The 21,416-nt window shown below is 43.5% G+C and overlaps 2 protein-coding genes across 4 annotated transcripts in view; both read left to right on the forward strand.

Moving 5' to 3' along the window:
- LOC138963950 (glyoxylate/hydroxypyruvate reductase A-like) overlaps positions 1 to 12,378 on the forward strand; it is a 24,852-nt gene extending 12,474 nt beyond the window's left edge. Inside the window, exons 8-10 of the mRNA XM_070335805.1 lie at positions 8,936 to 9,003; positions 10,142 to 10,271; positions 10,851 to 12,378. Of these exons, the coding sequence (XP_070191906.1) occupies positions 8,936 to 9,003; positions 10,142 to 10,271; positions 10,851 to 10,937 (285 nt within the window). The 3' untranslated portion in view covers positions 10,938 to 12,378. The remainder of the gene's footprint in view (positions 1 to 8,935; positions 9,004 to 10,141; positions 10,272 to 10,850) is intronic.
- A 2,210-nt stretch (positions 12,379 to 14,588) lies between these two features.
- Positions 14,589 to 21,416, forward strand: part of LOC138963952 (uncharacterized) — a 124,453-nt gene continuing 117,625 nt past the window's right edge. For 2 of the 3 annotated variants that reach the window (XM_070335806.1, XM_070335808.1), the window contains exons 1-5: positions 14,589 to 14,669; positions 17,968 to 18,035; positions 18,550 to 18,799; positions 19,219 to 19,291; positions 19,690 to 19,800. In XM_070335806.1, the coding sequence (XP_070191907.1) occupies positions 18,648 to 18,799; positions 19,219 to 19,291; positions 19,690 to 19,800 (336 nt within the window). In that variant the 5' untranslated portion in view covers positions 14,589 to 14,669; positions 17,968 to 18,035; positions 18,550 to 18,647. The remainder of the gene's footprint in view (positions 14,670 to 17,967; positions 18,036 to 18,549; positions 18,800 to 19,218; positions 19,292 to 19,689; positions 19,801 to 21,416) is intronic. The other variant, XM_070335807.1, reaches the window with a different exon arrangement.

Below are 21,416 nucleotides of genomic sequence, written 5' to 3' on the forward strand. Positions count from 1 at the left end.
GTGTCGTTACGGGCACAAGTCATAGCTTAATTCCCAGCGATAATCCATCTTCTCTAGTAAACAAATTATTCGTGATCACTTTCAACAAGAACAATACAGTGCAGCCAGGTGATTAATGACGTGCAGGGGTATGGATGCCCTGGGGGAGGTGCTGAGGAACTGTGACTACGTGTGTAGCATTTTGCCGCACACACCTGCGACACAAGACTTACTGTCAGGGGACGTGCTGAAACAATGCCAAGAAAAGGTCAGTACAATGGCAGAAGTAACTTTTGTTTTTATTCTTCTTGTTTCTTCCAATTATTTTTACACCCCCGGTATAGGGGTGTGTATAGGATTCGGTCGATGTGTTTGTTTGTTTGTGTGTTTGTGTTCGCATATAGATCTCAAGAATGAACGGACCGATCGTCACCAAACTTGGTGAACAGGTTCTATACATTCCTGAGACGGTCCTTACAAAAATTGGGACCAGTCAAACACACGGTTAGGGAGTTATTGGTGGATTAACATTTTACAAGGACTTATAGAGGGACATATTAATGGTCAAAGGGAAATAACCTTCTCAGTTGGTGGCAGTGAGAATGGTAAGGACGGGGGTGTTTTTCCTACCTCGGAGGAATTTCTTGTTTTGAATTGTTTTCGCTCACTGTTTCTGTTAGAAGTACAGGGGAACCCCCCTTTTAAGGGGAGGTGGGCCAGTGCACTACCTTTTTTTCAATTTTGAATGTTTTATTGTGTCTGAATGTTATTTTATGAAAGAAATGAACAAATGATGACAAAGAATAGTCACTTTTTGTATTTTCGGTTGCTGGTTTTTGTTTTACGCGACAAAAACAGTCAAAATACAGACAAAAGTGGAGTACAGGAGATACACGGATTTTCATCAGATGTGATTGTCACACTTCTAATTATTGTTTTATTTTATCCTTCTGGGTATGCTCTAGGGGATTACGAAGCAGATTTTGTTTATTATATTTATACTTGGAGTTAGGAACACTTCTTTGTTACAACTGTCAAACTTTAGGGTAACGCTTGCGAAATTATTTTTTGAAATAATCTGGATATGACTATAATAAAATTTCAGCAAAATCCCTTCGTAATCCCCCAGAATGTTATATTCTGCACAAACTACAAAAGAAAATATTGCTCTAGCTAAATTACAGCCAGAGAAATCGCGTAACCCAAGACGTAACCGTAGGCAAAATGGCTGAACTGAGAAAAACGACATTGAAGATTGAACACCACAGAAACACTATTGAAACAGACACACAAGGACAAAACTGTGTTATGAATGAACAGCTTAGTTTATTTGAATTGCAAACTACTTAGCCTTTAGCACGTCAGCAGAGAATTTATGCGTCCATCCCTTCTTTCCCTCTGTCAACCTGCATGGGGATAGTGCCCCAGCGCTAAACGTGTATCAATGACCCGATTCTCGTTTGTATTTGCATGCGAGAATAACGGTATTTTTAACGGTTACTTACTTGAGCCAGAACGAGACTTATTTCCTTCCGTTATCTCGTCGATTTGTTGATTTCCTCGAAGTTTTCTGCTTTTGTTTTTACATCGATACAGTACTTTGGTGCTTCGACAAGCAAGATGGAGGATGATGAGTTTGAAACTTTCGTTTGAGTTGTTTTTTGACAACAAATCGTACGTGGAATCTGAACGATTTACTGAGGAAGCTCTTCGCAATGAACTGTGTATCGCGGTGAAGAAAATGACACAGTTCGTCAAGACAGTGACGGAATTTACGAAAGTGCAGATTGATACAAACAGTTGCTGATCCAGTTTCGTTCGGGAAATGGCAGGCCCAGCAAACATTACCGATAATCTGACTGATGTTGGATACTTTCTCCTGTTTTTGTTTTTTTTGCGTAGCAAATGCTCAACTTGCTTGTCGAGGAGATACTACACAGAAACTGACTCAAATTCAGCGCAAAGCAAGCCAGTGCCGAGACGTAAAAAGTGTGCTGCATAGCGTGTTCGGAAATGGCGACCTGTGGATCTGCGTGGAGATCAAAGCTTTCCTCTGTATCGGAAACACCGACAGAATCCAAACTTTGGCCTAGTACCAGCGGAACTACTTGTTGTTGCTAACCGAACTAATAAAGACATTGTCCTCTTTCTTATTTCGAGCCATTGTTATCGTATCAAAGGTTGTTTCTCAAGGAAAAATTCGCTTTCGGTTGTCACCGATCGTTTGATGTGTAACCAGGATGTTGTAAAACCGAGTGAACTTCGGGTGTTCCCGTCATGGCCGAGAGTCTCTTCGGTAGTTTCCGTATGCAAAATTCGTAAGCTGAGCATGCGCACTCACAAAGTAAACTGGTTCCCGATTTCGGTTTATGAAACGAACCAATGGATGTCGAGTACCTTCCAAATAAGGACATTTCCGTTCGATTACGATTGCTGCCTTTGCAACGGACAAGTGGCTGAGTGAATGGAACATTCATCAAAACACTGATGTCATGTTATAGGTCAAGAGCTGCTGCGCAGTTTCGTATGTCGTGAATGCACTGTTTTGCTGAGGACAAAGCCGTAACTAGCCTTTGAAATGAGACATTTTTTGGCGGGGGAATATCGACTACAGAAGACAATCAATGCCACACATGTTCACATTTTGTCTTTATTGACAGATAAATAGGACACTTTTGACAAAAACACCGACACACATGGATGATAGGTATGTTATGGAAACATAATCTGCTAAAATACCCAAAACAGTGTTTTGAACGATTTGGTCAATTTTGCACTGGCCCACCTGCCCTTAAGACCTCCAGAAATCTGGGAAATACAGGTCTTAAAATACCCGAGTCTTAAAATGGAGGTAAATTTACGGAGGTTATTAACAGAATATCTGAAAAAGCAAGGTCTTCACAGCGGACTGTTTTAAATCGGTCTTAAAAGAGGAGGGGGGTCCACTGCAGTACTCTTCCTAACTTTGTTTTCTCCCATAAGGTGTGGTTTTGAATCCATCCTTGGATCAAGAGGATTTGTGACCTTTGTTTTCTCTGTATTTTGGTGAATTTTGCACTTGCTTAAATTTTTGAATGGAAAATCAAGGATCACATTAATAACAAAATCTGAATTAAATGACATAACTTTACCCAACTCACGTATAGCAATTAACTCTAGTTCAGTGCTGGTAACGCTGTACGCGTCCCCTTGGTAACAAGGGAGACCACTCTAAAAAAGAGTGAGCCATCCCATAATGCCAGACCAACTACCGGTCCGACTTCCGTATGCGTGCGCATAGGCCGCCATTTGTATCATTTCCAAACTCAGCGGTCCAAGGAACTGGACGTGTTTACGTACGCTCTGGCTGTGTTCAGCCTTACTTCGTCTTAGGACTTGGATTTCGCCCCTTGGTCGCCGCCTAAGCCTTGCACCTATACCTCTGCTGTATTTGGTGAGATCTTTCGGTTTTACTTGTAATTTTAGCGACATTTTGTCGCTCATCTTGGACTTATGAAAATTTTCTCTGAACATTTTTTGTAAGTTTATTTTGTTGTCATGGCGGAAGCCTAGTGCGAGACAGGTTGCTACTGATGCCACGCCCAGTAAGAAAGGGTCTAGCAAAACTAAAAGTGCCGGTCATGCCACTTCTGTAGGTTCTGACTTGTCCGCTAAATCCCCAGTTTGGGCGGAAATGCTTGCTTCCCCCGTTTTGTCTACGCAGGTTACAGATAGCAGTACTCATGTGGATAATACTGCTGTTGTTTCTGGGACTCCTGTTTGCCCAGGTTTGGCCGCTGCAGACGTAGCGTCTTTGTTACTCACTTTGAGTTCACAGGTCACAACTTTGGCGGTTGAGCTGTCTTCAACTCGGGCGGAACTTCGCTCCCTCCCTTCCGGTGTTGCGGATCCGCCTTCTCTTGCCAGGATCCGGCCCTCGCCTTCTGCTACAGCTTCTGCGTCGTCTGTCACTACGCGTGCTGATGTTCATGCTTCGCAGGACGGTGACGTTCGTTGTGTGTCTCTGCTGAACATGCCGGTTCACGGCAAAGGTATGTCTACCCCACGAGTAGCCGGGTTCTCCGGTGAAAGTGGGGTGCGTGTACAGGAGGAAAAGGCGACCTTGGCTGCAAAGCCTGCGAGCCGTAATAGCCCTGACAACCTGGCTGACCCCTCGCGCGGAAGCGCCCGGTCGGTTGGGTCGACGGGCCCTGTGCAGCGAAAGGGTGGTGCGCTCCTTCCCCCTTCTTTGGAGGAATGTGGGGAGCCGCATCGTCCTCTTCCGCCCGGGGGGGCAGGAAGTGGTTGGCCTGGATGACCTTTGGATTGACCAGGAGAGTCTCTCTGGGGGTCACCCTCCCGATTGCGCTTTTGAGCAAGAGGGAGAGGCCGACGAGGGTACGTCCGCTATGGGGGACGACCCTCAACTTAATTTGCTGTCGAGGTTGCCAAGCGCAGTGGCGCTGGCCGCCGAGACAGCATTTAAGTATTTCCCGGAAGGGGTGGCTGAAAGTAGGTCAAAGCTTCCTCCACCACGATCCGCGTTTGACGATTTCCGGTCGGCACGAGAACAGAAATCTCAGTTCCGGTTCTGCGAATCTTCGTCAATTGCCTACGAAATGGCAAATGTCTTTAAGACTAAACGTGGTCCAGCTGTTCCTCTGTTGTTGCAACATGGGGACGCACCGGACGATGTTACTGATTGGCTTGCGAAGCCTGGGGGTCAAGTTTCCGGTTTCTTGAATTGCAAGTTTGCCCCTCAATCAGTCAACTTGATTGAATCGTTTGCCCTGCCTTCGGCCGTGCTTCCGGTTTCACCGGGAATGGCTGTGCTGCGTGAGGAGGTGTACAGTGAGGACAAGCCTGTTCCTTTTACTGACGCTTCACTTGCTGCTATTGAAGAAGCGGGAAGGTCGTTGCTGGAACTTTCTTCCGTGTCTGAGTCTTTACAAAGGTCTTTGTCAAGATGCATTGCCACATCACTCGATCCTTTCGAGTTCCGGTTTGACGCTTCGGCTTTGGTCGCCACCACTCTTCTCTCCACGCTGGCTAAGGTTTCGAAAGAACAGATGTCCCTTTCGGCTAAACTCTATGCCCAAGCAGTGCACTCCAGGAGATCTGCCTTCTTGACAGGTTCCAGGATTCGGGATAGGGCAACTATCGAGAACTTGAAGGTCTCGCCTTTCTCAGACGGTGCCCTTTTGGGTCAGTCATCCATTGACGCGTTCCAGAAGGAGTCTCAGGACGCAAGGGACATTGCTTTCTCCCATCTTGCGCTCCAGGGCTTCCAAAAGTCTCAGAATAAGCCGCAGACGCAGACTCAGTCCTCTAGCAAGCCCCAGACCTCTTCGTCTGGTGGCGGCGGGAAGACACAAAAGCAGTCTTTCTCTTCGAGGGGTAGGGGCCGCGGAGCTCCTTACCCTAAGAGGGGTCAATCTTTTGGAGGATCTAGGGGGTCGGGGCGCAAGCCTCACCCCCAATGATGCGTTCCCGAACCTCTCATTCCGGTAGCCCCCGCACTGGTTGTAACGGGTGGCCTGTCCAGGGCCCTCACTTCCTGGCTGCAGCTAGTGGACAGCAAGTGGGTTACCGGGATAGTGAGTTCGGGATTCCGGCTTCTCTGGTCAGGGGAAAAGGCACCTCTGACCAGGATAATTCCGCCATGCAGGGCTCCAAGGGATACGGAGGCAAGGGCCGCCGTACAAAAGGAGGTGACTGCCCTTCTGCTCAAGGGAGCAATAGAGGAGGTCACGGACCTTCAGTCTCCGGGGTTTTACGGCAGACTCTTTGTAGTACCGAAAGCCTCGGGGGCATGGAGACCGGTCTTGGATTTGTCTGCCCTGAACAAGTTCCTAAGGGGGTTCAAGTTCACTATGGAGACTACAACCTCAGTACGGGAGGCGCTGCGTCCGGGGGACTGGGCAACGTCTGTGGATCTCACAGATGCGTACTTTCATAATTATACTGATGCACGTAGCAGACAGAAAGTGGCTACGCTTCCCCTGGGGAGACAGAGCTTACCAGTTCAGGTCTCTTCCTTTCGGCCTGTCTCTAGCGCCTTGGATCTTTACGATGATCGTCAGACAGCTTTGTGCTCTGGTAAGAAAGAGCGGGGTTCGTCTCAGAGCCTATTTAGACGATTGGTTGATCCTCCATCAGGACAAAGAGTTTTGCGAGGCTCACACTCAGAGAGTGCTCAGTCAGGCCTCTCAGCTCGGCTTCTCCATAAACCTCACAAAGTCGGAGTTGGTGCCTTCTCAGAGGTTTGTTTATCTGGGCATGGAGTTCGACACCCGAGACTGGACTGTTCGTCCTTCTCAGAGAAGGATAGTCAAGCTCCAGGATCTGATCCGTTCTTTTTACGGAGAGAATCGGGCCAGCGTACGGGTCCTGGCTTCGGTACTGGGCCAAATGGATTCGATGGCAACGCTCATTCCGTTAGGCAGGGTACACAAGAGGCCTTTCCAGTCTGCTCTGCAGGCTCGTTGGGATCAGTCATCCCAAGGCTGGAATGTCCAGATAGCTCTGGGTTCGTGGTTTCTGCACACAACTCGCGTATGGTTGCTCCCTTTGCTGTTCCAGGGAGTTCCCATTGTTCGCCCACCGCCAGAGAGCGAGCTTTACACGGACGCATCTCTGACAGGGTGGGGTGCTCATCTAGACGAGCAGACGGTGTCAGGGGTTTGGGACTCAGCTCAGTCCTCCCTTCACATCAATGTGCTGGAATTGGAGGCCGTCTCCTTGGGCCTACAGGCGTTCAGGCCCTTTCTGGAGGGCAAACACGTCAGGCTCCACACAGACAATACAACTGTGGCGTCTTATGTGAACAGACAGGGGGGGACGCGATCTCTCAGCCTTTCAGACAAAGCGTGCGGCATTTTGACATGGTGCTACGCTCAGAACATTCTGCTTTCAGCTGTGTATCTGAGGGGCAGTCTGAACGTCCTTGCGGACACCCTGAGCAGAGGGGACAAGGTGGTTCATTCGGAATGGACTCTTTCACACCAATCCCTGCAGCGGATCTGGGCTCAGATAGACAAGCCACAGATCGACCTCTTTGCGACGAGGTTCTCTGCGAGACTTCCTCTCTTTGTTTCCCCCTTCCCAGATCCTCTGGCCTGGAAGGCGAATGCCTTGGAAATCGATTGGACAAACCTGACAGCGTATGCTTTCCCTCCGTTCTGCCTTTTGGGCAAGGTACTCAGGAAAGTCGACTTAGAGAAACCAGCGCTGGTTCTGGTCGCCCCGCTTTGGCCAAGCCAGCACTGGTTTCCCGATTTACTGCGTCTAGCAGTTCGGCACCCGATTCCTCTCGCCGTGAAAAAGGGAGACCTCGTTCAGCCTCGGTCAGGCATCCCCCACGAAAATCCGCGGGTCCTGAGCCTTCACGCCTGGATTCTGTCCGAAGCTCTTTGCTTAGGGCAGGGGCCTCTACTTCCACTTTGAAATTTGTCCGTCATGCTCATAGGGAGTCCACGACTTCTGTGTACTCCTCTCACTGGGCGGCATGGTCTAGGTGGTGCTCTGTTAACGGGGTTAATCCCTTATCACCTAGATCAATGCAGGTTGCCAACCACCTGTCTTGGATGGCAGAACAGGGAGCCTCTCCCTCGTCTCTTCGCGTACGGAGGCCCGCGATCTCCTCAACTCTTTCGCAACTCGGTCACAAGATTTCACTCGGCGGAGTGATTTCTAGCATCATTAAGGGTGCCTCCCTTACGGCAGCGCGCTCAAAGTCACAACTCCCTGCCTGGGACTTGATGTTAGTTTTGCGGTTTTTAGCCTCGGAAGATTTTGAACCTATTCTCTCAGCTTCTTTGATTGATTTGACACGCAAGACGGTCTTTTTAACGTTGCTCGCTACCTCTAGGAGAGGCAGTGAGGTTCACGCCTTATCAGGATTAGAGAAAGATATCTCTTTTGAAAAAGATGGATCCGTTTCTCTTAAGTTTACTCCAGGTTTCCTTGCAAAGAACCAGAAGCCTGGTCAGATTTCGCCCGTCCTCCACATCATGCCCTTGAGCGATGTTCTCGCTCCTGGCGATCCAGATGTAGTCAATTGCCCCGTTAGGTCACTCAGTAGTTACCTGTCACGCACGCGGCATCTTCGTTCAGAAAATCAGAAATTGCTGTTTATATCTCTGAACACGGCTAGGCATAAGGACATCGCAAAGGTTACGTTGACCAAGTGGGTCTCCAATCTTATCAAACAAGCTTATGCCTGGTGGGAGGCTCAATCTGGAGACATTAGGGCAGTCTTGCCTCTCACTGCAGCCAGGACACACGAGGCAAGAGCATGGGCTTCCTCCCTGGCAGTCCTCAAGTCTGGTCGACTTGCTGAAGTTCTCGAGTCAGCCTACTGGCGATCCGAAGATATCTTCATAAATTTCTATCTCAGGGACATCTCTTCACTGAGACAGGACGGCAGTTCTGCGCTACCTGCTTTGGTAGCTGCAGGGCAAGTCCTACATGCTTGAATTTTGGTAAGTACCCACCACCTATAGTAGCAATCTGCTATACGTGAGTTGGGTAAAGTTATGTAATTTAATCCAAAATTTTAGTAATAAATTTTAATTTAATTAATATATTTACCCAACTCACGTTGTTTAATCCCTCCCGCCTCCCCGCTGTGGCGGTTTTTGGGACTAAGAAAGAAGTGAGTTGGGCTTCGTTTGGTATGATACAAATGGCGGCCTATGCGCACGCATACGGAAGTCGGACCGGTAGTTGGTCTGGCATTATGGGATGGCTCACTCTCTTTTTTAGAGTGGTCTCCCTTGTTACCAAGGGGACGCGTACAGCGTTACCAGCACTGAACTAGAGTTAATTGCTATATACGTGAGTTGGGTAAGTATATTAATTAAATTAAAATTTATTACTAAAATTTTGGAGTTGTGAGCAGGTGTGTGAATGTTTGTCTATGTCGGCTGAAAACCTATCATGCTCAATTTCCATTTTGTTCTGTTTATATAAATAGAAAAGCGTCCTGATCAATATTGGCAGAGGAAGTGTGATAAGAGACGAAAGTCTTATCAAAGCTGTCAGGTAAGGTGCCTCTTTCCTTCTCTTAAAATATTTGCCTGCTGTTTAAGGTTTTTTAGCATGCAGTCCTTTCTGAGATTTTGCAACTTCTTGTCGGCTGATAATTTCAGCTGTTTTATTTTCTTCGGGCCTATGGAATGCACAACCAGGCATGGGAATTGTCCGCCGATTTTTTTTTGTTCCGCCGAAAAAGTAAAGGGGGGAGGCACACAAATAAAGCACCGGTTACTTTTGCCTTTGCGCAAAAGCCCGCGAAAACTTTCCGTACTTTGTTCATGCACTGCTATCGCCCGCCTCAATTACTTGAACTTTTATGTTTGAAAGTAAACCAGATTGCACAGATTGTGTTACAAGTTACATTTTCCTGTTTGTCTCAACAGATCAATTTTTTTACAAATTTAAACCATATAATACATGTAAATTTTTTTTTCTTCAATAAAGCTAAAATTGGTACTACAAACTCTGATTCTAACAACAGAATTTAATGGCAAACTTGGAGCTCAGATGACACCAGAAATTCTGGGTTCTTTGGAGAAATTTTTTTCTGGGGGAGCATGCCCCCGGACCCCCCTAGTAAGGCTAGGCGCTTCGCGCCGTCGACTTCACGCTTCGCATCTTCAGTTATAAATTTTCAGCCTTTTTTACAATTTTCAATTCCCATGCCTGACAACATCCCTTCATTTTAGTCAGAATTATAACAGTATGGTGTATGTCAGTTTTTAACAGTGGCTCAATTTATGCTGGCTTGAGAAGATTATGGCAGGTGGACAGACAGAGATCGCAGTTAACAGGGTAGGTAGCTGAATTGAAGTACCAATACAAAATTGTAAGTGAATTGTTAAGAAGTATATTTTGACTCCAGTTTGCATCGTTATTCTTTAATGTTTGCAAAAGCACTGTATACGGGACGAGAAAAGTTGCTCAAGTCTAGTTTGGGTCAAGGTGTGAAGAACAATTGCTGAAAAGTATGTATTCTGTAATATGCTAGATCCTGTTGTTATTGAAACTGTACATACTGTGTCCACACGCAAACACGTGTCACTGTATGTGTGTGAACGTGTGTGTATGTGCTTGTGTGTGTGTTTATCTGTTTTTCTTTATCTGTGTTAATTTTTCTGTGTTTGTTTGTCTTATTTGTCAGAGAAGGGTGGATTGGTGGTGCCATACTTGATGTGTTCAATGAAGAACCGCTGCCGGCTGACAGTGAGTTGTGGTCTTTGCCAAACATTGTGATCACACCACATGTATCAGGACCGTCCTTACCTGACCAGGTAAGAGGCCTTTCCCAGTCCACACTTGGGAGGGCAATAAGTGGTGGGAGAGGGATGTGTGTGTGGAAGGGTAGGGTGGAGAGAAATCAGTAGTTTAAAAGGATGACAATGATTTGTGTGTGCAAGTTTGTTTTCATAGGTGTGATTGTTTTGTGATCTTTTATTTTCAGTTAGTATGGTGGAATGAAACATAAAGTGTAACTGTAAGAGAAGAATACCTACCTTTGAAGCCAAGGGTGTTCGTGTTTATAGCTGTGTGTGTGGTGTGTGTGTGTTTGTGTGTGTGTGTGTGGTTCAGTATGAGTGATTCTGGGTTAATGTTCCTTTTCATTTTTGGATTGAGAAATTTTGTCATGTCTGATACCTGAATTGTGTTTGTGAGAAATTAAAAATCTGTTGTAAAATGTATTCAAAGCAACAGTTATTTCTCAAATCTGATGCCTGGCCAAAACCCTGGTCTCAAATGATGACTAGCACCAGCCCCATTTTGTGTGTGTCTATTCCTGCATGGTCCACAGTTTGACTGGTACATATATATATATATATCAAAGAAGATTGTTTTTTGTCTGTCTCAAACAGGTGGCAAAGACCTTTGTGGACAACCTGAAGTTGTACAACTCTGGCAAGCCGATGAACAATGTAGTGGACTGGAATAAAGGCTACTGAAGATAACTGACATCTTTAGATCTTGCAGTTAAAAAAAAACACCTGATATGTAGAGTTGTGTGGACATACATACACAGACATGGCACACGCATGTATACTAGAAGGCACGTGAGAGACACAAACACACTCGCAGACACAGACACACGCTGTCACACACACACACCAGTTTGTTCATAGGCTGTGTCCCTGATTTTCATAAAAATCGGTCGTTACTTGTGGAACAGGTGAAGTTAGGAGAAGAGAAGAAAGAAAGAAATCCCATGCATGTCTAATTTACAATGATGCTAAAAAAATAATCTTAGATTTAAAAAAATATATACTCTGTACATATTTGAAGATTTACGTGTTACTCAGAAGTAATCAGGAATGCACACATGTACCAATACTGACGGGTTGACTAAATGTAGTAATTTCACCTTACGCAACTTGTTTAAAAAAAAAAAAAGATTTGACAGGGTTTTGTCATTCTCTTCATTGCGAGAAAAAGGTTCTGATATCAGCTATTGCAACTCTGCAAGCATGACCCTGATGACCTTGTAGTGAGGACTTTGTAAGTGTACTCAGATCAGGTGGAGAGATAGCGCAGTTGGTAGCAGCGCTGGCTTGAAACCAGTTGTCGCTATCGGCATACTTCGACCCCAACGTTCGGCATGGGATTTTTACCCCTGAGTCAACGTTGTGCAGACTCTCCGCGGTGTCTGAACGGCCCTGTGTGCACTCATGTGCATGATAAAGATCCCAAGTTCACAGCGAAAGTCTCAGAAAACAATACACACTTGCATGAAAAAAAAGAAAAAGAAATGGGTTGTGCCATATTGTATGGCAGCTCGCTTTCCCCTTTGCTTTGAAAGCAGCCTGAATTTCCACATGGGTAACCTGGCAGGACAATATGTTGCCAATACCAACTTGTTTGGACCTTATAATAAAACTTTTGTATTACGTAAGCTTAGCTGCACTCGAGTGGTAGATGTATGAAGAAGAGAGACACTATGGTAAATCATTTAGGTGCTGCATGTTTTACTTGTTGATTTTTCCCCAGCCCCATGAATCTATCACGAGGAAAGAGTTCCAGTTTTGTTTGATTGAATGAGATATTCCAGAACATGTGTAGCAAAGACAGTTTAATCAGTAAGCTTTCATTGATGTAAACATGTTTCAACACTAGTTTTTTTGCAGTAGTGTTTGCATTACTACTTGTTTCTTGTCTGATTTTCGAATATTCAGAAAGACGAATTTTCAGCTTGTATTTTGTTGTGGATTCTTCCATAATTCGAGCCTGTCATTCCTTTATTTTATTTCCCTTTGCCTGAAGTCTTTCACAAGGTATTCATAATTTTATATGCCTCTTAAATGAATAAATATTGTTCTCTTGATTTTAGCCAGCTGATCGTATTACTTGATGATAATTTTGCAAATAAAGGCAGAAGCAAAATAAAATGTTTGCTCTTTTTAATTTGTTTATTTTATGAAAGAAATTGAAGCGGACGAAAAGGTTGAAAGCTAGAGTCTTCCCCCAAGAAGAGGAAGTAGAACTTTGCCCCATTGATTTGTTCCAATTAAATGATAGACAGCATTGATAAAGAATTAAAAGCAGGTATTTACGTTCACAAATCTATATTTTTTCATTTTAATTTTACTTATCTATTCAGTGGTGATACTTGTGCAAAAGTCTTATATGAATTTCCTACATTATCTTAAATAATGATGTCAGCAAATGAGAAGAAGAAAATTTCTCAAACGGTTTTTTTTCTTTTTATTTCTCTCCTTATAGCAATCTTTGAACTTGCATAAAAACTATACTTTAAGAATATCATGTCCCAATCAAATACTTTTCCTTTCCTCATGTGTTTTTGTGTGTGGTCAAAATGGGTTAGATGTGTGGTTAGTTGGAGCACCACAGTTCAAAATTTATCACGTTAAAGATGCAGTGCCTAAGTCACAGCAGAAAGAGCAAAGATTTGTTGTTTTGTCGCACATTACGATATAAACTGCCAGGAGCTTCCCACAACTATCTCACAGATGCCTACACGTACCTTTAGCTTAGCTGCCAACCCTCCCGGATTTTCCTTGAATCTTCCGAATTTTACAACTTTTCCCTGCTCATATTTAAGACTAAACGGTCCTCCTGGACCCCCTGGCTCCTGGATTTTGACTTCAGAAGGTTGGCAGCTATGCTTTAGTGTTGCCAGCCAAACAAAACTTCATGCAGTTTGTCAGTTTGCATCTCCAGCCAAATAGTAATTAACCAGGGGTGGGACTTTACTGCGGATTTCCGCGGACACAACTTACGAATTCCGCTGGAGTAATCTATTTTTCCGCGTCCCATTTCATCACAGTATCTATAACTTGTTGACTGAATGATATGGAGAGAAGTGAAGATGGAACAGAACCCTGGAGGCTTGAGAGTTAAATTGTGCTGACTGAAAACTCCTGATAACTAATAGTCATGTTGAGCGTCAATGCATTGGGGCGTCACTTGGATCATACTATTGCCAGTATTGGATTATGGATACATGGTTCATTACGTAAATATGCACAATTACAATGTTACCATTGTTGTGTGAAAGTGTTTTTTATGTTTGGTCGGGATAAAAATTTAAAAAAATTGGGGTGGGGGTGAGGAGAATGTCTTTTTTACCTGATCCAAACGAGTTGAATTTTTGCAACTCTGCCGGCTACACGCAAGCAGCCGGTGTTTGGTTTCATCGGCTGCCGATGTTTTTGTTCCAGAAGAGGTTTTTTTTGGCATTTTAAATACTAAAAAAGCTGGAACCCAACTTTTGCCGGTTTTGGGAATTTTCCAGGTTGCACCCATGAACATACCATCTTTTACAATTTTATTACGTCATCGCACACAATGTCTTGACGTAAAGTACTCAAAACCAAGAATTCTCCCTCTCGCCAAGACTAATAGACTTTAATGTCTTCACTTTTATCCTTTTAATTTCATGTTGGTGTTTCATGCTTGAAGTTTAGTTTCAAAAGTTGGTACAAAGTGTTGTTTGTTCCGAATTTAAAAACAAAGTAACTTTTTGTGTGTTTTATACTATTCCTCTATCACTTTTCTTCAGGTTTGATTGTTGATTTGTATCCATATCCACAATGAAATCTTAGAAATTTCATCAGTAGTGGTTTGGGAAAAAATCTGATACCCCATACTCAAGTTCAGTCGTTATCTTGAACATTTTGTCATTACCATGGTACGCCCTATTTTATTTGTTATTACTGGCCTCAGACTACCTGAACTTACAGAAAAGTTCATTCAAAAAAAGTATCATTTTTACAAGGGGTAGACTCCAGCCTTAAATTGAAAGCGCGTGGTTGTTTGTTTGTTTGCTTTTTTATTTGTTTGTTTGTTTGTTTGCTTGCCACTTCTTCACACTCACAAAGCTCATAAAAAAATGTTCCAATTTGGTGCATTCTTAAACGGTTCAGTTCTTGATCGACCTTGCTAACCTGTCGTTTTCCATATCTTTATGCTGATAAATGTCATCAACTTGGATCAGGAATGACTAAAATACCAACAAACAATTCTTTTGCAAACATTTATATGAAAAGGTAGTCGTGGTTCTTCATAATTCATAAGATGTTCAGCTTTTACAGTTGTTAACACGGGTAGCTTTAGCCGCTTGTTGCTGGGCGACTAGCAACGCACAATGTGCTCGTTTGTTTGAGCTATTGAACGTTCTTGCGAACCAAAACAAGTGATTTTCGACGCTGCTTTCACACACGGTAGGTGGCAACAGTATATTTTACATCATTTCGCGACGGTAGCTAAAAGCGATAGAGATGAGTTTGCAATGTCCTTGCTGCTTCATTCAAATATGTGACTGTCCGAAGTTTCGGCGAAAAGTAAGAAATGAAGAGAGTGGTTCGTGTTGACTTATCGCTCTGTAACCGGCTGAGTGTCTTGTTTGATTTATTGACACTGTCAGCCGTTTAAACATTGTCATGGGTTGTCGACTAGTACAAAGAAACTACATGTACAGTGTTTGACTTGTAGCTGAGTTATACGGTGTGACGTTTTCATCTTTCGCCGTGTTGATATTTCGATTCTCGGCCTCGTTGATCTAGTATAAACTCTACACTGAACAAACAAAAAACCCTTCGATAGTACTGATGAGCGACCTTGTGTACCTTACATTCATGGGGCCAAATTTGTCCAACCAATTTTTTTTTATTTAACTTAGAAATTTGATTCATCCTAAAATGTTTCCCTTCTTACTCAAGGGACGTAACCACTCAGTACACGTTTTCGAAGAATTCGATTTTGGGAGTGACATCTATTACATTTCACCACCAATTTTCTTCACATGCTAGAAACTGACATGCTTTTCGTCCATAAATGATTTCACTTCTTAAGTTTACCAGGAAACAACATTTCAGTCTTGAGTATATATCGAGGGGGAAATATGTACAGTAACACAGGCGAAAGATGAAATCGTGACAACGGGTCACATATTCGAAACCTTCATTGAGCTTCGACAGATTGACTGTGCAGAGTGTTGCCCCTTGCCAAGGTCAACGGTAAGCACATTTTCAAAATAAATGTGGCATGTTTCTCGTGTGGTATCTTCACTCATCGGGGAGTCTGGAACTAAATATGAACGGTAAGAATGCTCTGAACCCTACACGTATTATATCCCCATCGTTTTATAGTTCACATTTGCCCAACATGTAATTTGCTGAGCGGGATTTATGTTGTCTGCTATGCTATGGCAATCAAAGCCCTGCACTGAGTCTCATTTCAAAAACAAAAATTGCTCGTCACGTTGCACTGAGTCTGCACGCATGAGGCAGGCTGGTAATAAGTCAAGAACGTTCTAAACCCTACACGTTTTCGATTCCGATTGTTCTTGCCTTGAAATAATAATTCGGAAAACATTCATTTACTGAACAGATACAGTCGTATTTCAGTGTAGTCTGCTACGTGCTGATCTAGCTGCTTCGAAGTTATCGGAATAACACTTGTGTTTTCTGTTAGCTGCTGGGAATTGTATAGCCTACTAACTCATCATTTGGTAATGTGGATAATAAGCTACATGCCACTAACATGGCATAATTATGAGAGGAATCTTCGCAAGTCGAAACTGAAAAATTTATAGACACAGCGGGTTCTATTTTTAGATCAGTGGCAACTGTGGCACAGGCACATGCAATCTGTCAGAAAAAAACCACTTCTGCGAGAAGCAGGAAATTTATGGTCATAATCATTGGTATTGTGGAGAATATAAGCTACGTGTCATTAATTAATTCTGAGGATGAGAGTACACTCTCGCTTAGGCAAAGGGCGGAAGAATACGCTCTGTGGAAAAGTTAGCGCACTCCAACAGTTTTAGCCAATCAACTGGTTCACATCAGTCATGTGACACCAGTACTTACTGACAATTATCCCAGCGAAGCTGGAGGTATCCCGTGAACGCTATACTGTAATCGATTTGAGAAATGTGCATACCGAATAATACATGATAAAGAAGGATTCTTTGTGCCCGAAAATGGGCCACAGTTGGAGATGGAAGTTCACCAAAAATTGGGACCATACTAACAAAAATACGGTGGGTAAAATTGGCGCCCCCATTTTTTTAGCAAACGCCACCCAAGGCCGCTTTGGACGGGTAGAAATTCCGTAGTTTCCAAGTCTATGGATAAAGCTCGCGTAAGAAGAATACGTCACGGTCGAAAGTCTTTGACGTCAATTAATGCATCATGACGTCATGCCTCCCTGTAGTCTTTCTCTCTCGCGCGGTGTGTGTGTTTGTGTTCATTTTGTGCACATGTGTTAGTGTTACTGTTTGTGTGTGTGTGTGTGTGTGTGTGTGTGTGTGTGTGTGTGTGTGTGTATTTGTGTGTGTGTGCGCACGCGTGCATGAGTCTGTACTCGTGTGTGTGTGAGTGTGTGTGTGAGTGTGTGTGTGTGTGTGTGTGTGTATTTGTGTGTGCGCACGCGTGCATGAGTCTGTACTCGTGTGTGTGTGAGTGTGTGTGTGGTGTGTGTGTGTGTGTGTATTTATGTATGTGTGTGTGTGTGAGTGTGTGTGTGTGTGTGTGTGTGTATTTGTGTGTGCGCACGCGTGCATGAGTCTGTACTCGTGTGTGTGGTGTGTGTGTGTGTGTGTGTGTGTGTGTGTGTATTTGTGTGTGGTGTGTGTGTGTGTGTGCACGCGTGCATGAGTCTGTACTCGTGTGTGTGTGTATTTGTGTGTGTGTGCACGCGTGCATGAGTCTGTACTCGTGTGAGTGTGTGTGTTTGTATTTGTGTGTGTGTGTGTGTGTGTGCGCGCACGCGTGCATGAGTCTGTACTCGTGTGTGAGTGTGTGTGGTGTGTGTGTGTGCATACGTGTATGTGTGTGCGTGTATGTGTGTTTGTTTGTAAAGGTGTGTATGTCTGTCTGTCCATATGTGCGTATGGGTGTGTGTTTTGTGTGTATGAAGTTTTTGTGAGAGAGTGAGTGAGTGAGTGTGTGTATGTGTGCGTGTGTGACTTGGGGGGTGTGTGTGTGTGTATGAGTGTGTGTGTGTGTGTTTGAGAGAGAGAGAGAGAGAGAGAGAGAGAGAGAGAGAGGTTTGTCTTTCGCTGGGGTATGCAGTGCCTTGGCGTTGCACATCTACTTAATTATTATTATCATCTATACATATAAATAAAAGAGAGTGTCTGTCTGTCTGTCTGTGTGTGTGTCTGTCTGTCTGTCTGTCTGTGATCGCCAAAGCTCCGAGAAGGGAGGGGGCAGGAAGACGATGTCGTGCATGCACGCTCCCTAGGAGCCGCAGATGTGCACCTGGGTTTTAGTTTCTTGATTTATTGTTTCCTTTCTCAGATTATGGACCTCCCATTTATTGAATACAGCCTATATAATGCAAGGCCAGTTCAGTGCCTGGTGTTCACATGTAGTAAGCACACTATGCCAGGCATATTAGAGACTCTGTATGGCTCCTATAAGGAGAAGAAATGAAGAAAGAAAATTAACTGGACAGTTCGAGAAATTTCTAGAAGCTAAGGGAGGTAACTCGTGCTTTGTTATCCATGGACAGGAGGTAACTCTTATCACACCAACACATCGCATCTACGGGATCAAGGTTGGATATATTTGGGACAAAAGGTAAGCTTGACGTGACCTACTTTTGAAATTCTTCCTTGTATTTTCCTATATCATTATTACCTATTATTCTGTCAAAGCATTCTTCAAAATAAACCCCCAAAACATACATGAAAATAATGGATTACTTTGCCTACAAAGAGCGAATAAGGCTGGCTGTTCGTGAAAAAAGGTAAGCTTGACCTTGACCTGACCTAGTTTGGAAACGGTGACGTATTTTTTCCTAGATCTTTTTTCATATTATAGCGCTAACATAAAGCTATCCAAAAAACTTAACAGAGCAAATCTTGCAATTATTCTGAGGTTCCTATGGTTACAGTCGTAGGATAGCTGGATCAATGGGAGAGTGTTTACAGGAGTGTTTGTTTGTTTACACTGTTACAGCAAGATAGTAAGTGACTGCAGTATTATTCAGGTTGTGTTGCAGTAAACATAGAGTTTGATTCTGTGAAAAATGCAACTTGCCAGATAATGTTCTTGATTTTTTTGTAATTCGTCTATCATTTTCTTATTTCAGGCTGAATTATGGACTGACTGAATGCATGAAAAGTAAAGTCTAGGAGAATAAACAGCAAGACGAGTTTAGCAGAAAGCCCGGCCTGATTGTCAGCAGTCATGGCAGCTTTACGCTTGGATCAGCTGTACACACCAGGGTCATCAGAAAAGGTCTTGGACCTTGAACGAGACCTGAACCGTGAAATTAGTGAGCTGGTTGCTGAACTGGAGGAGACTGAGACTCAACGAGGAGTTGCACCCAAAATTACTGGGTTGGTTGATTTCATAATCTGTGCACCCTATCTGCTGTTACTCTTTATCATTTTGGTGGTGTTGTTTGTTTGTGAGTTTATTTGATTGATGATTGGACAAATCATTGCTAGGTTTTAAATCGAGTCTTTGGGAGTCTGGGTGTGTGTACAGTGTACATGTGTATGTGTGCATGTGCGTGTGTGTATGCAAAAGAGGTCATAAGATTAACTGAAATATATGAAGCGTTCTTCAACTAGGGAATGAGGTAATTGTTCGGGATAATAAAAAGAAGTGAGTTACATTTAGGGATTGTGGTGGGACTGTAGTTCATGGTTATTGGGATATCAAACAAAGGGGAAGGTATTTGAGATGTCACAAGTTTTCAATTAATTCAAAACACAGTTGCAGACCTTTGTGCTACATGTATCTCCTTTTACAGGACTGTTCCCTTGCCAAAAGACATTGCACATTTCCGTCGTGAAAGAGCAGTGATCATTCAGAGGGCGCTGCAGGTAAGAGTTACAGTGTTGTTCAGAAGTGTACTGATCAAATGTAATAATTGATTTAGTTCTTTATTTATTTTCTTCTGCTATTATTTATTCTGTTTTAAATTCAATTCTTTAGCTGGTCAGTTAAAAATAATGTTGTCAATTCACTTATAATTTATTTGTTTAATTATTTGTTGTTTCTATTTTAAATTCTTCAGTAGGTTGACTGTTGCTGTAAAAGGTAAAAGAAGATTTAAAGATTTAAAAAACAAATGTTTCTAACTTTTGAAGGAAAGACAGCTTTTAAAGTTTAAATGTTATATCAATTTCCTTTCAGGTTAGTGAAGCCCAGCTACTAAGGATGCAGTTTAACGTCTTTTGGCTTTCAATGAGGAAGCTGTGTTATGTCTGTTTGCTTCCAGGTTAGCGAAGCCCAGCCACTGAGAATGCAGGCAGAAGAGATGAGGCTGGAAATGGCCATTTCTGAGACCCCAGAGTACACCATACAAAGTTTGCCTTTGCTGCTGCATCAGGTAATAGTGGTGATGTTGTTTTCATGGTTCTGTTTGTTTTGTCATTGAAAATGAATGTGTAGTTTTTATGTTGATTTTTATTGTTCTGTGTGTGTGGATCTTGTGGAAGAGGCTGCTGTAAAACCAGTTCGTAACTAAAGGCGTAGTTTTGATGCCCAGTTTCGGCGAGAGATTTATTTATCAGAGTCAACTTTGTGCAGACTTTCTTCGGTGTCCAAACATTTACAACACCACCCCCACCCCACTTATAGGCACAATCATGCGCTTGATAAATAGCCAGGCAGCTTAGCGATATGATGGGGACCGACTTGACAAAAGTGTCAAACTTTGTGAGGCAATTCTGTAGACCCTACTTATTAATTTTTTGCACGGCCCCATCAAATTTGGCCAATGCAGCCCAGTCATGTGACGTCATCAATTTTTCCATAGCATTAATAGAGGAAAATACTGCATGTACATGTCTAAGCAAGATGTTTTAAAAATGTAAAGGCAATATGATCAATTCAATGAATAAAATCAGAAAAGGATACATTTCAAATAATTTTTTAATCAATAAACATTCATATTTTTGCGAGATATTTGTTTATGGTTTGACAAAACTCGAAAATAAGGCCCAAAAAATCATATCGCGACATTGTACGTAACTTGCTTCCATAGTATCAATGAACATGGCAATTAAACATTAATTTGTTTCAGAAATATTAGTGTTTATAACTGCTTATTCAGCCCCTTAAAGTTTTCAACATTTAGGAAAACGTCTTTAAAGCAATTCTGGCATGTAGATCGGCAACCGCAGCTGGAACGAGTATGTGGATATCCATTGATCTATTTGTCACAGCTGCACTTGCACCATCTTGTGCATTGCCATCCAGCTTTCCTGCAACCACATGTGGTGCCACATCCTCTTGCACCCTTGCATGCACAATTGACTAGTTGGCTGCAAGCTTCAGATGCTATTGGCAGTGTCGTCCAAAAAGGGAGCCAAGCCTTGCTGTCCTTGTCCAGAGTCCAGCCCCACCATCCCTCTGGAGATGGTGCTTGCTGCTGGGCCTGGTCAGCAGTGGTCCAAATACTTGCCTGGTAGACAGCACGGTTTGAATGCTGTAATAATGCTCCCTGTGTGGGAGGAAGGGCTTCCATCATCATCTTGTCTCTGTGGCAAAACAGCTCTCTGCGGGCCTCATCAACAGAGCTCAGCTGGCTGGTTTTGTCATACAGGACAACTGTGAAGCGTTCCAGCAATTTGAAGTGGTGGCTGTTCAACTCCATGGCAACAAAAGGATTCTCTTCAATTAACCTAAAGGCCTCTGTTACTGCAGGATAACATTCCCATGCAGCCCATGCAGACAGTTTTCCTTTGCCAAAAAAGGCAGAGACCGTGTCGCAACCGGTGAAGCTGAGGAAAGTGGGGAGGGCTGTAGACTTTTCCTCTCCAAGGGCTAGAGCAATGGCATTGATGTGAAAGTACGTGAAATTCTTTCCTGTGCCGAAAGCAATCCAAATCTCTGCCGCTGGACACATTGCTTGAAGCTTGCGGAAATTTCCAATGATGATGACGATGACGTCAGTGTCCACAGTGCGAACTAAGCAAGCACAGGACCCAGTCTGCAGTGCAT

This window comes from Littorina saxatilis, linkage group LG4, assembly GCF_037325665.1.
Source record: "Littorina saxatilis isolate snail1 linkage group LG4, US_GU_Lsax_2.0, whole genome shotgun sequence".
Classification (NCBI taxonomy): domain Eukaryota; kingdom Metazoa; phylum Mollusca; class Gastropoda; order Littorinimorpha; family Littorinidae; genus Littorina; species Littorina saxatilis.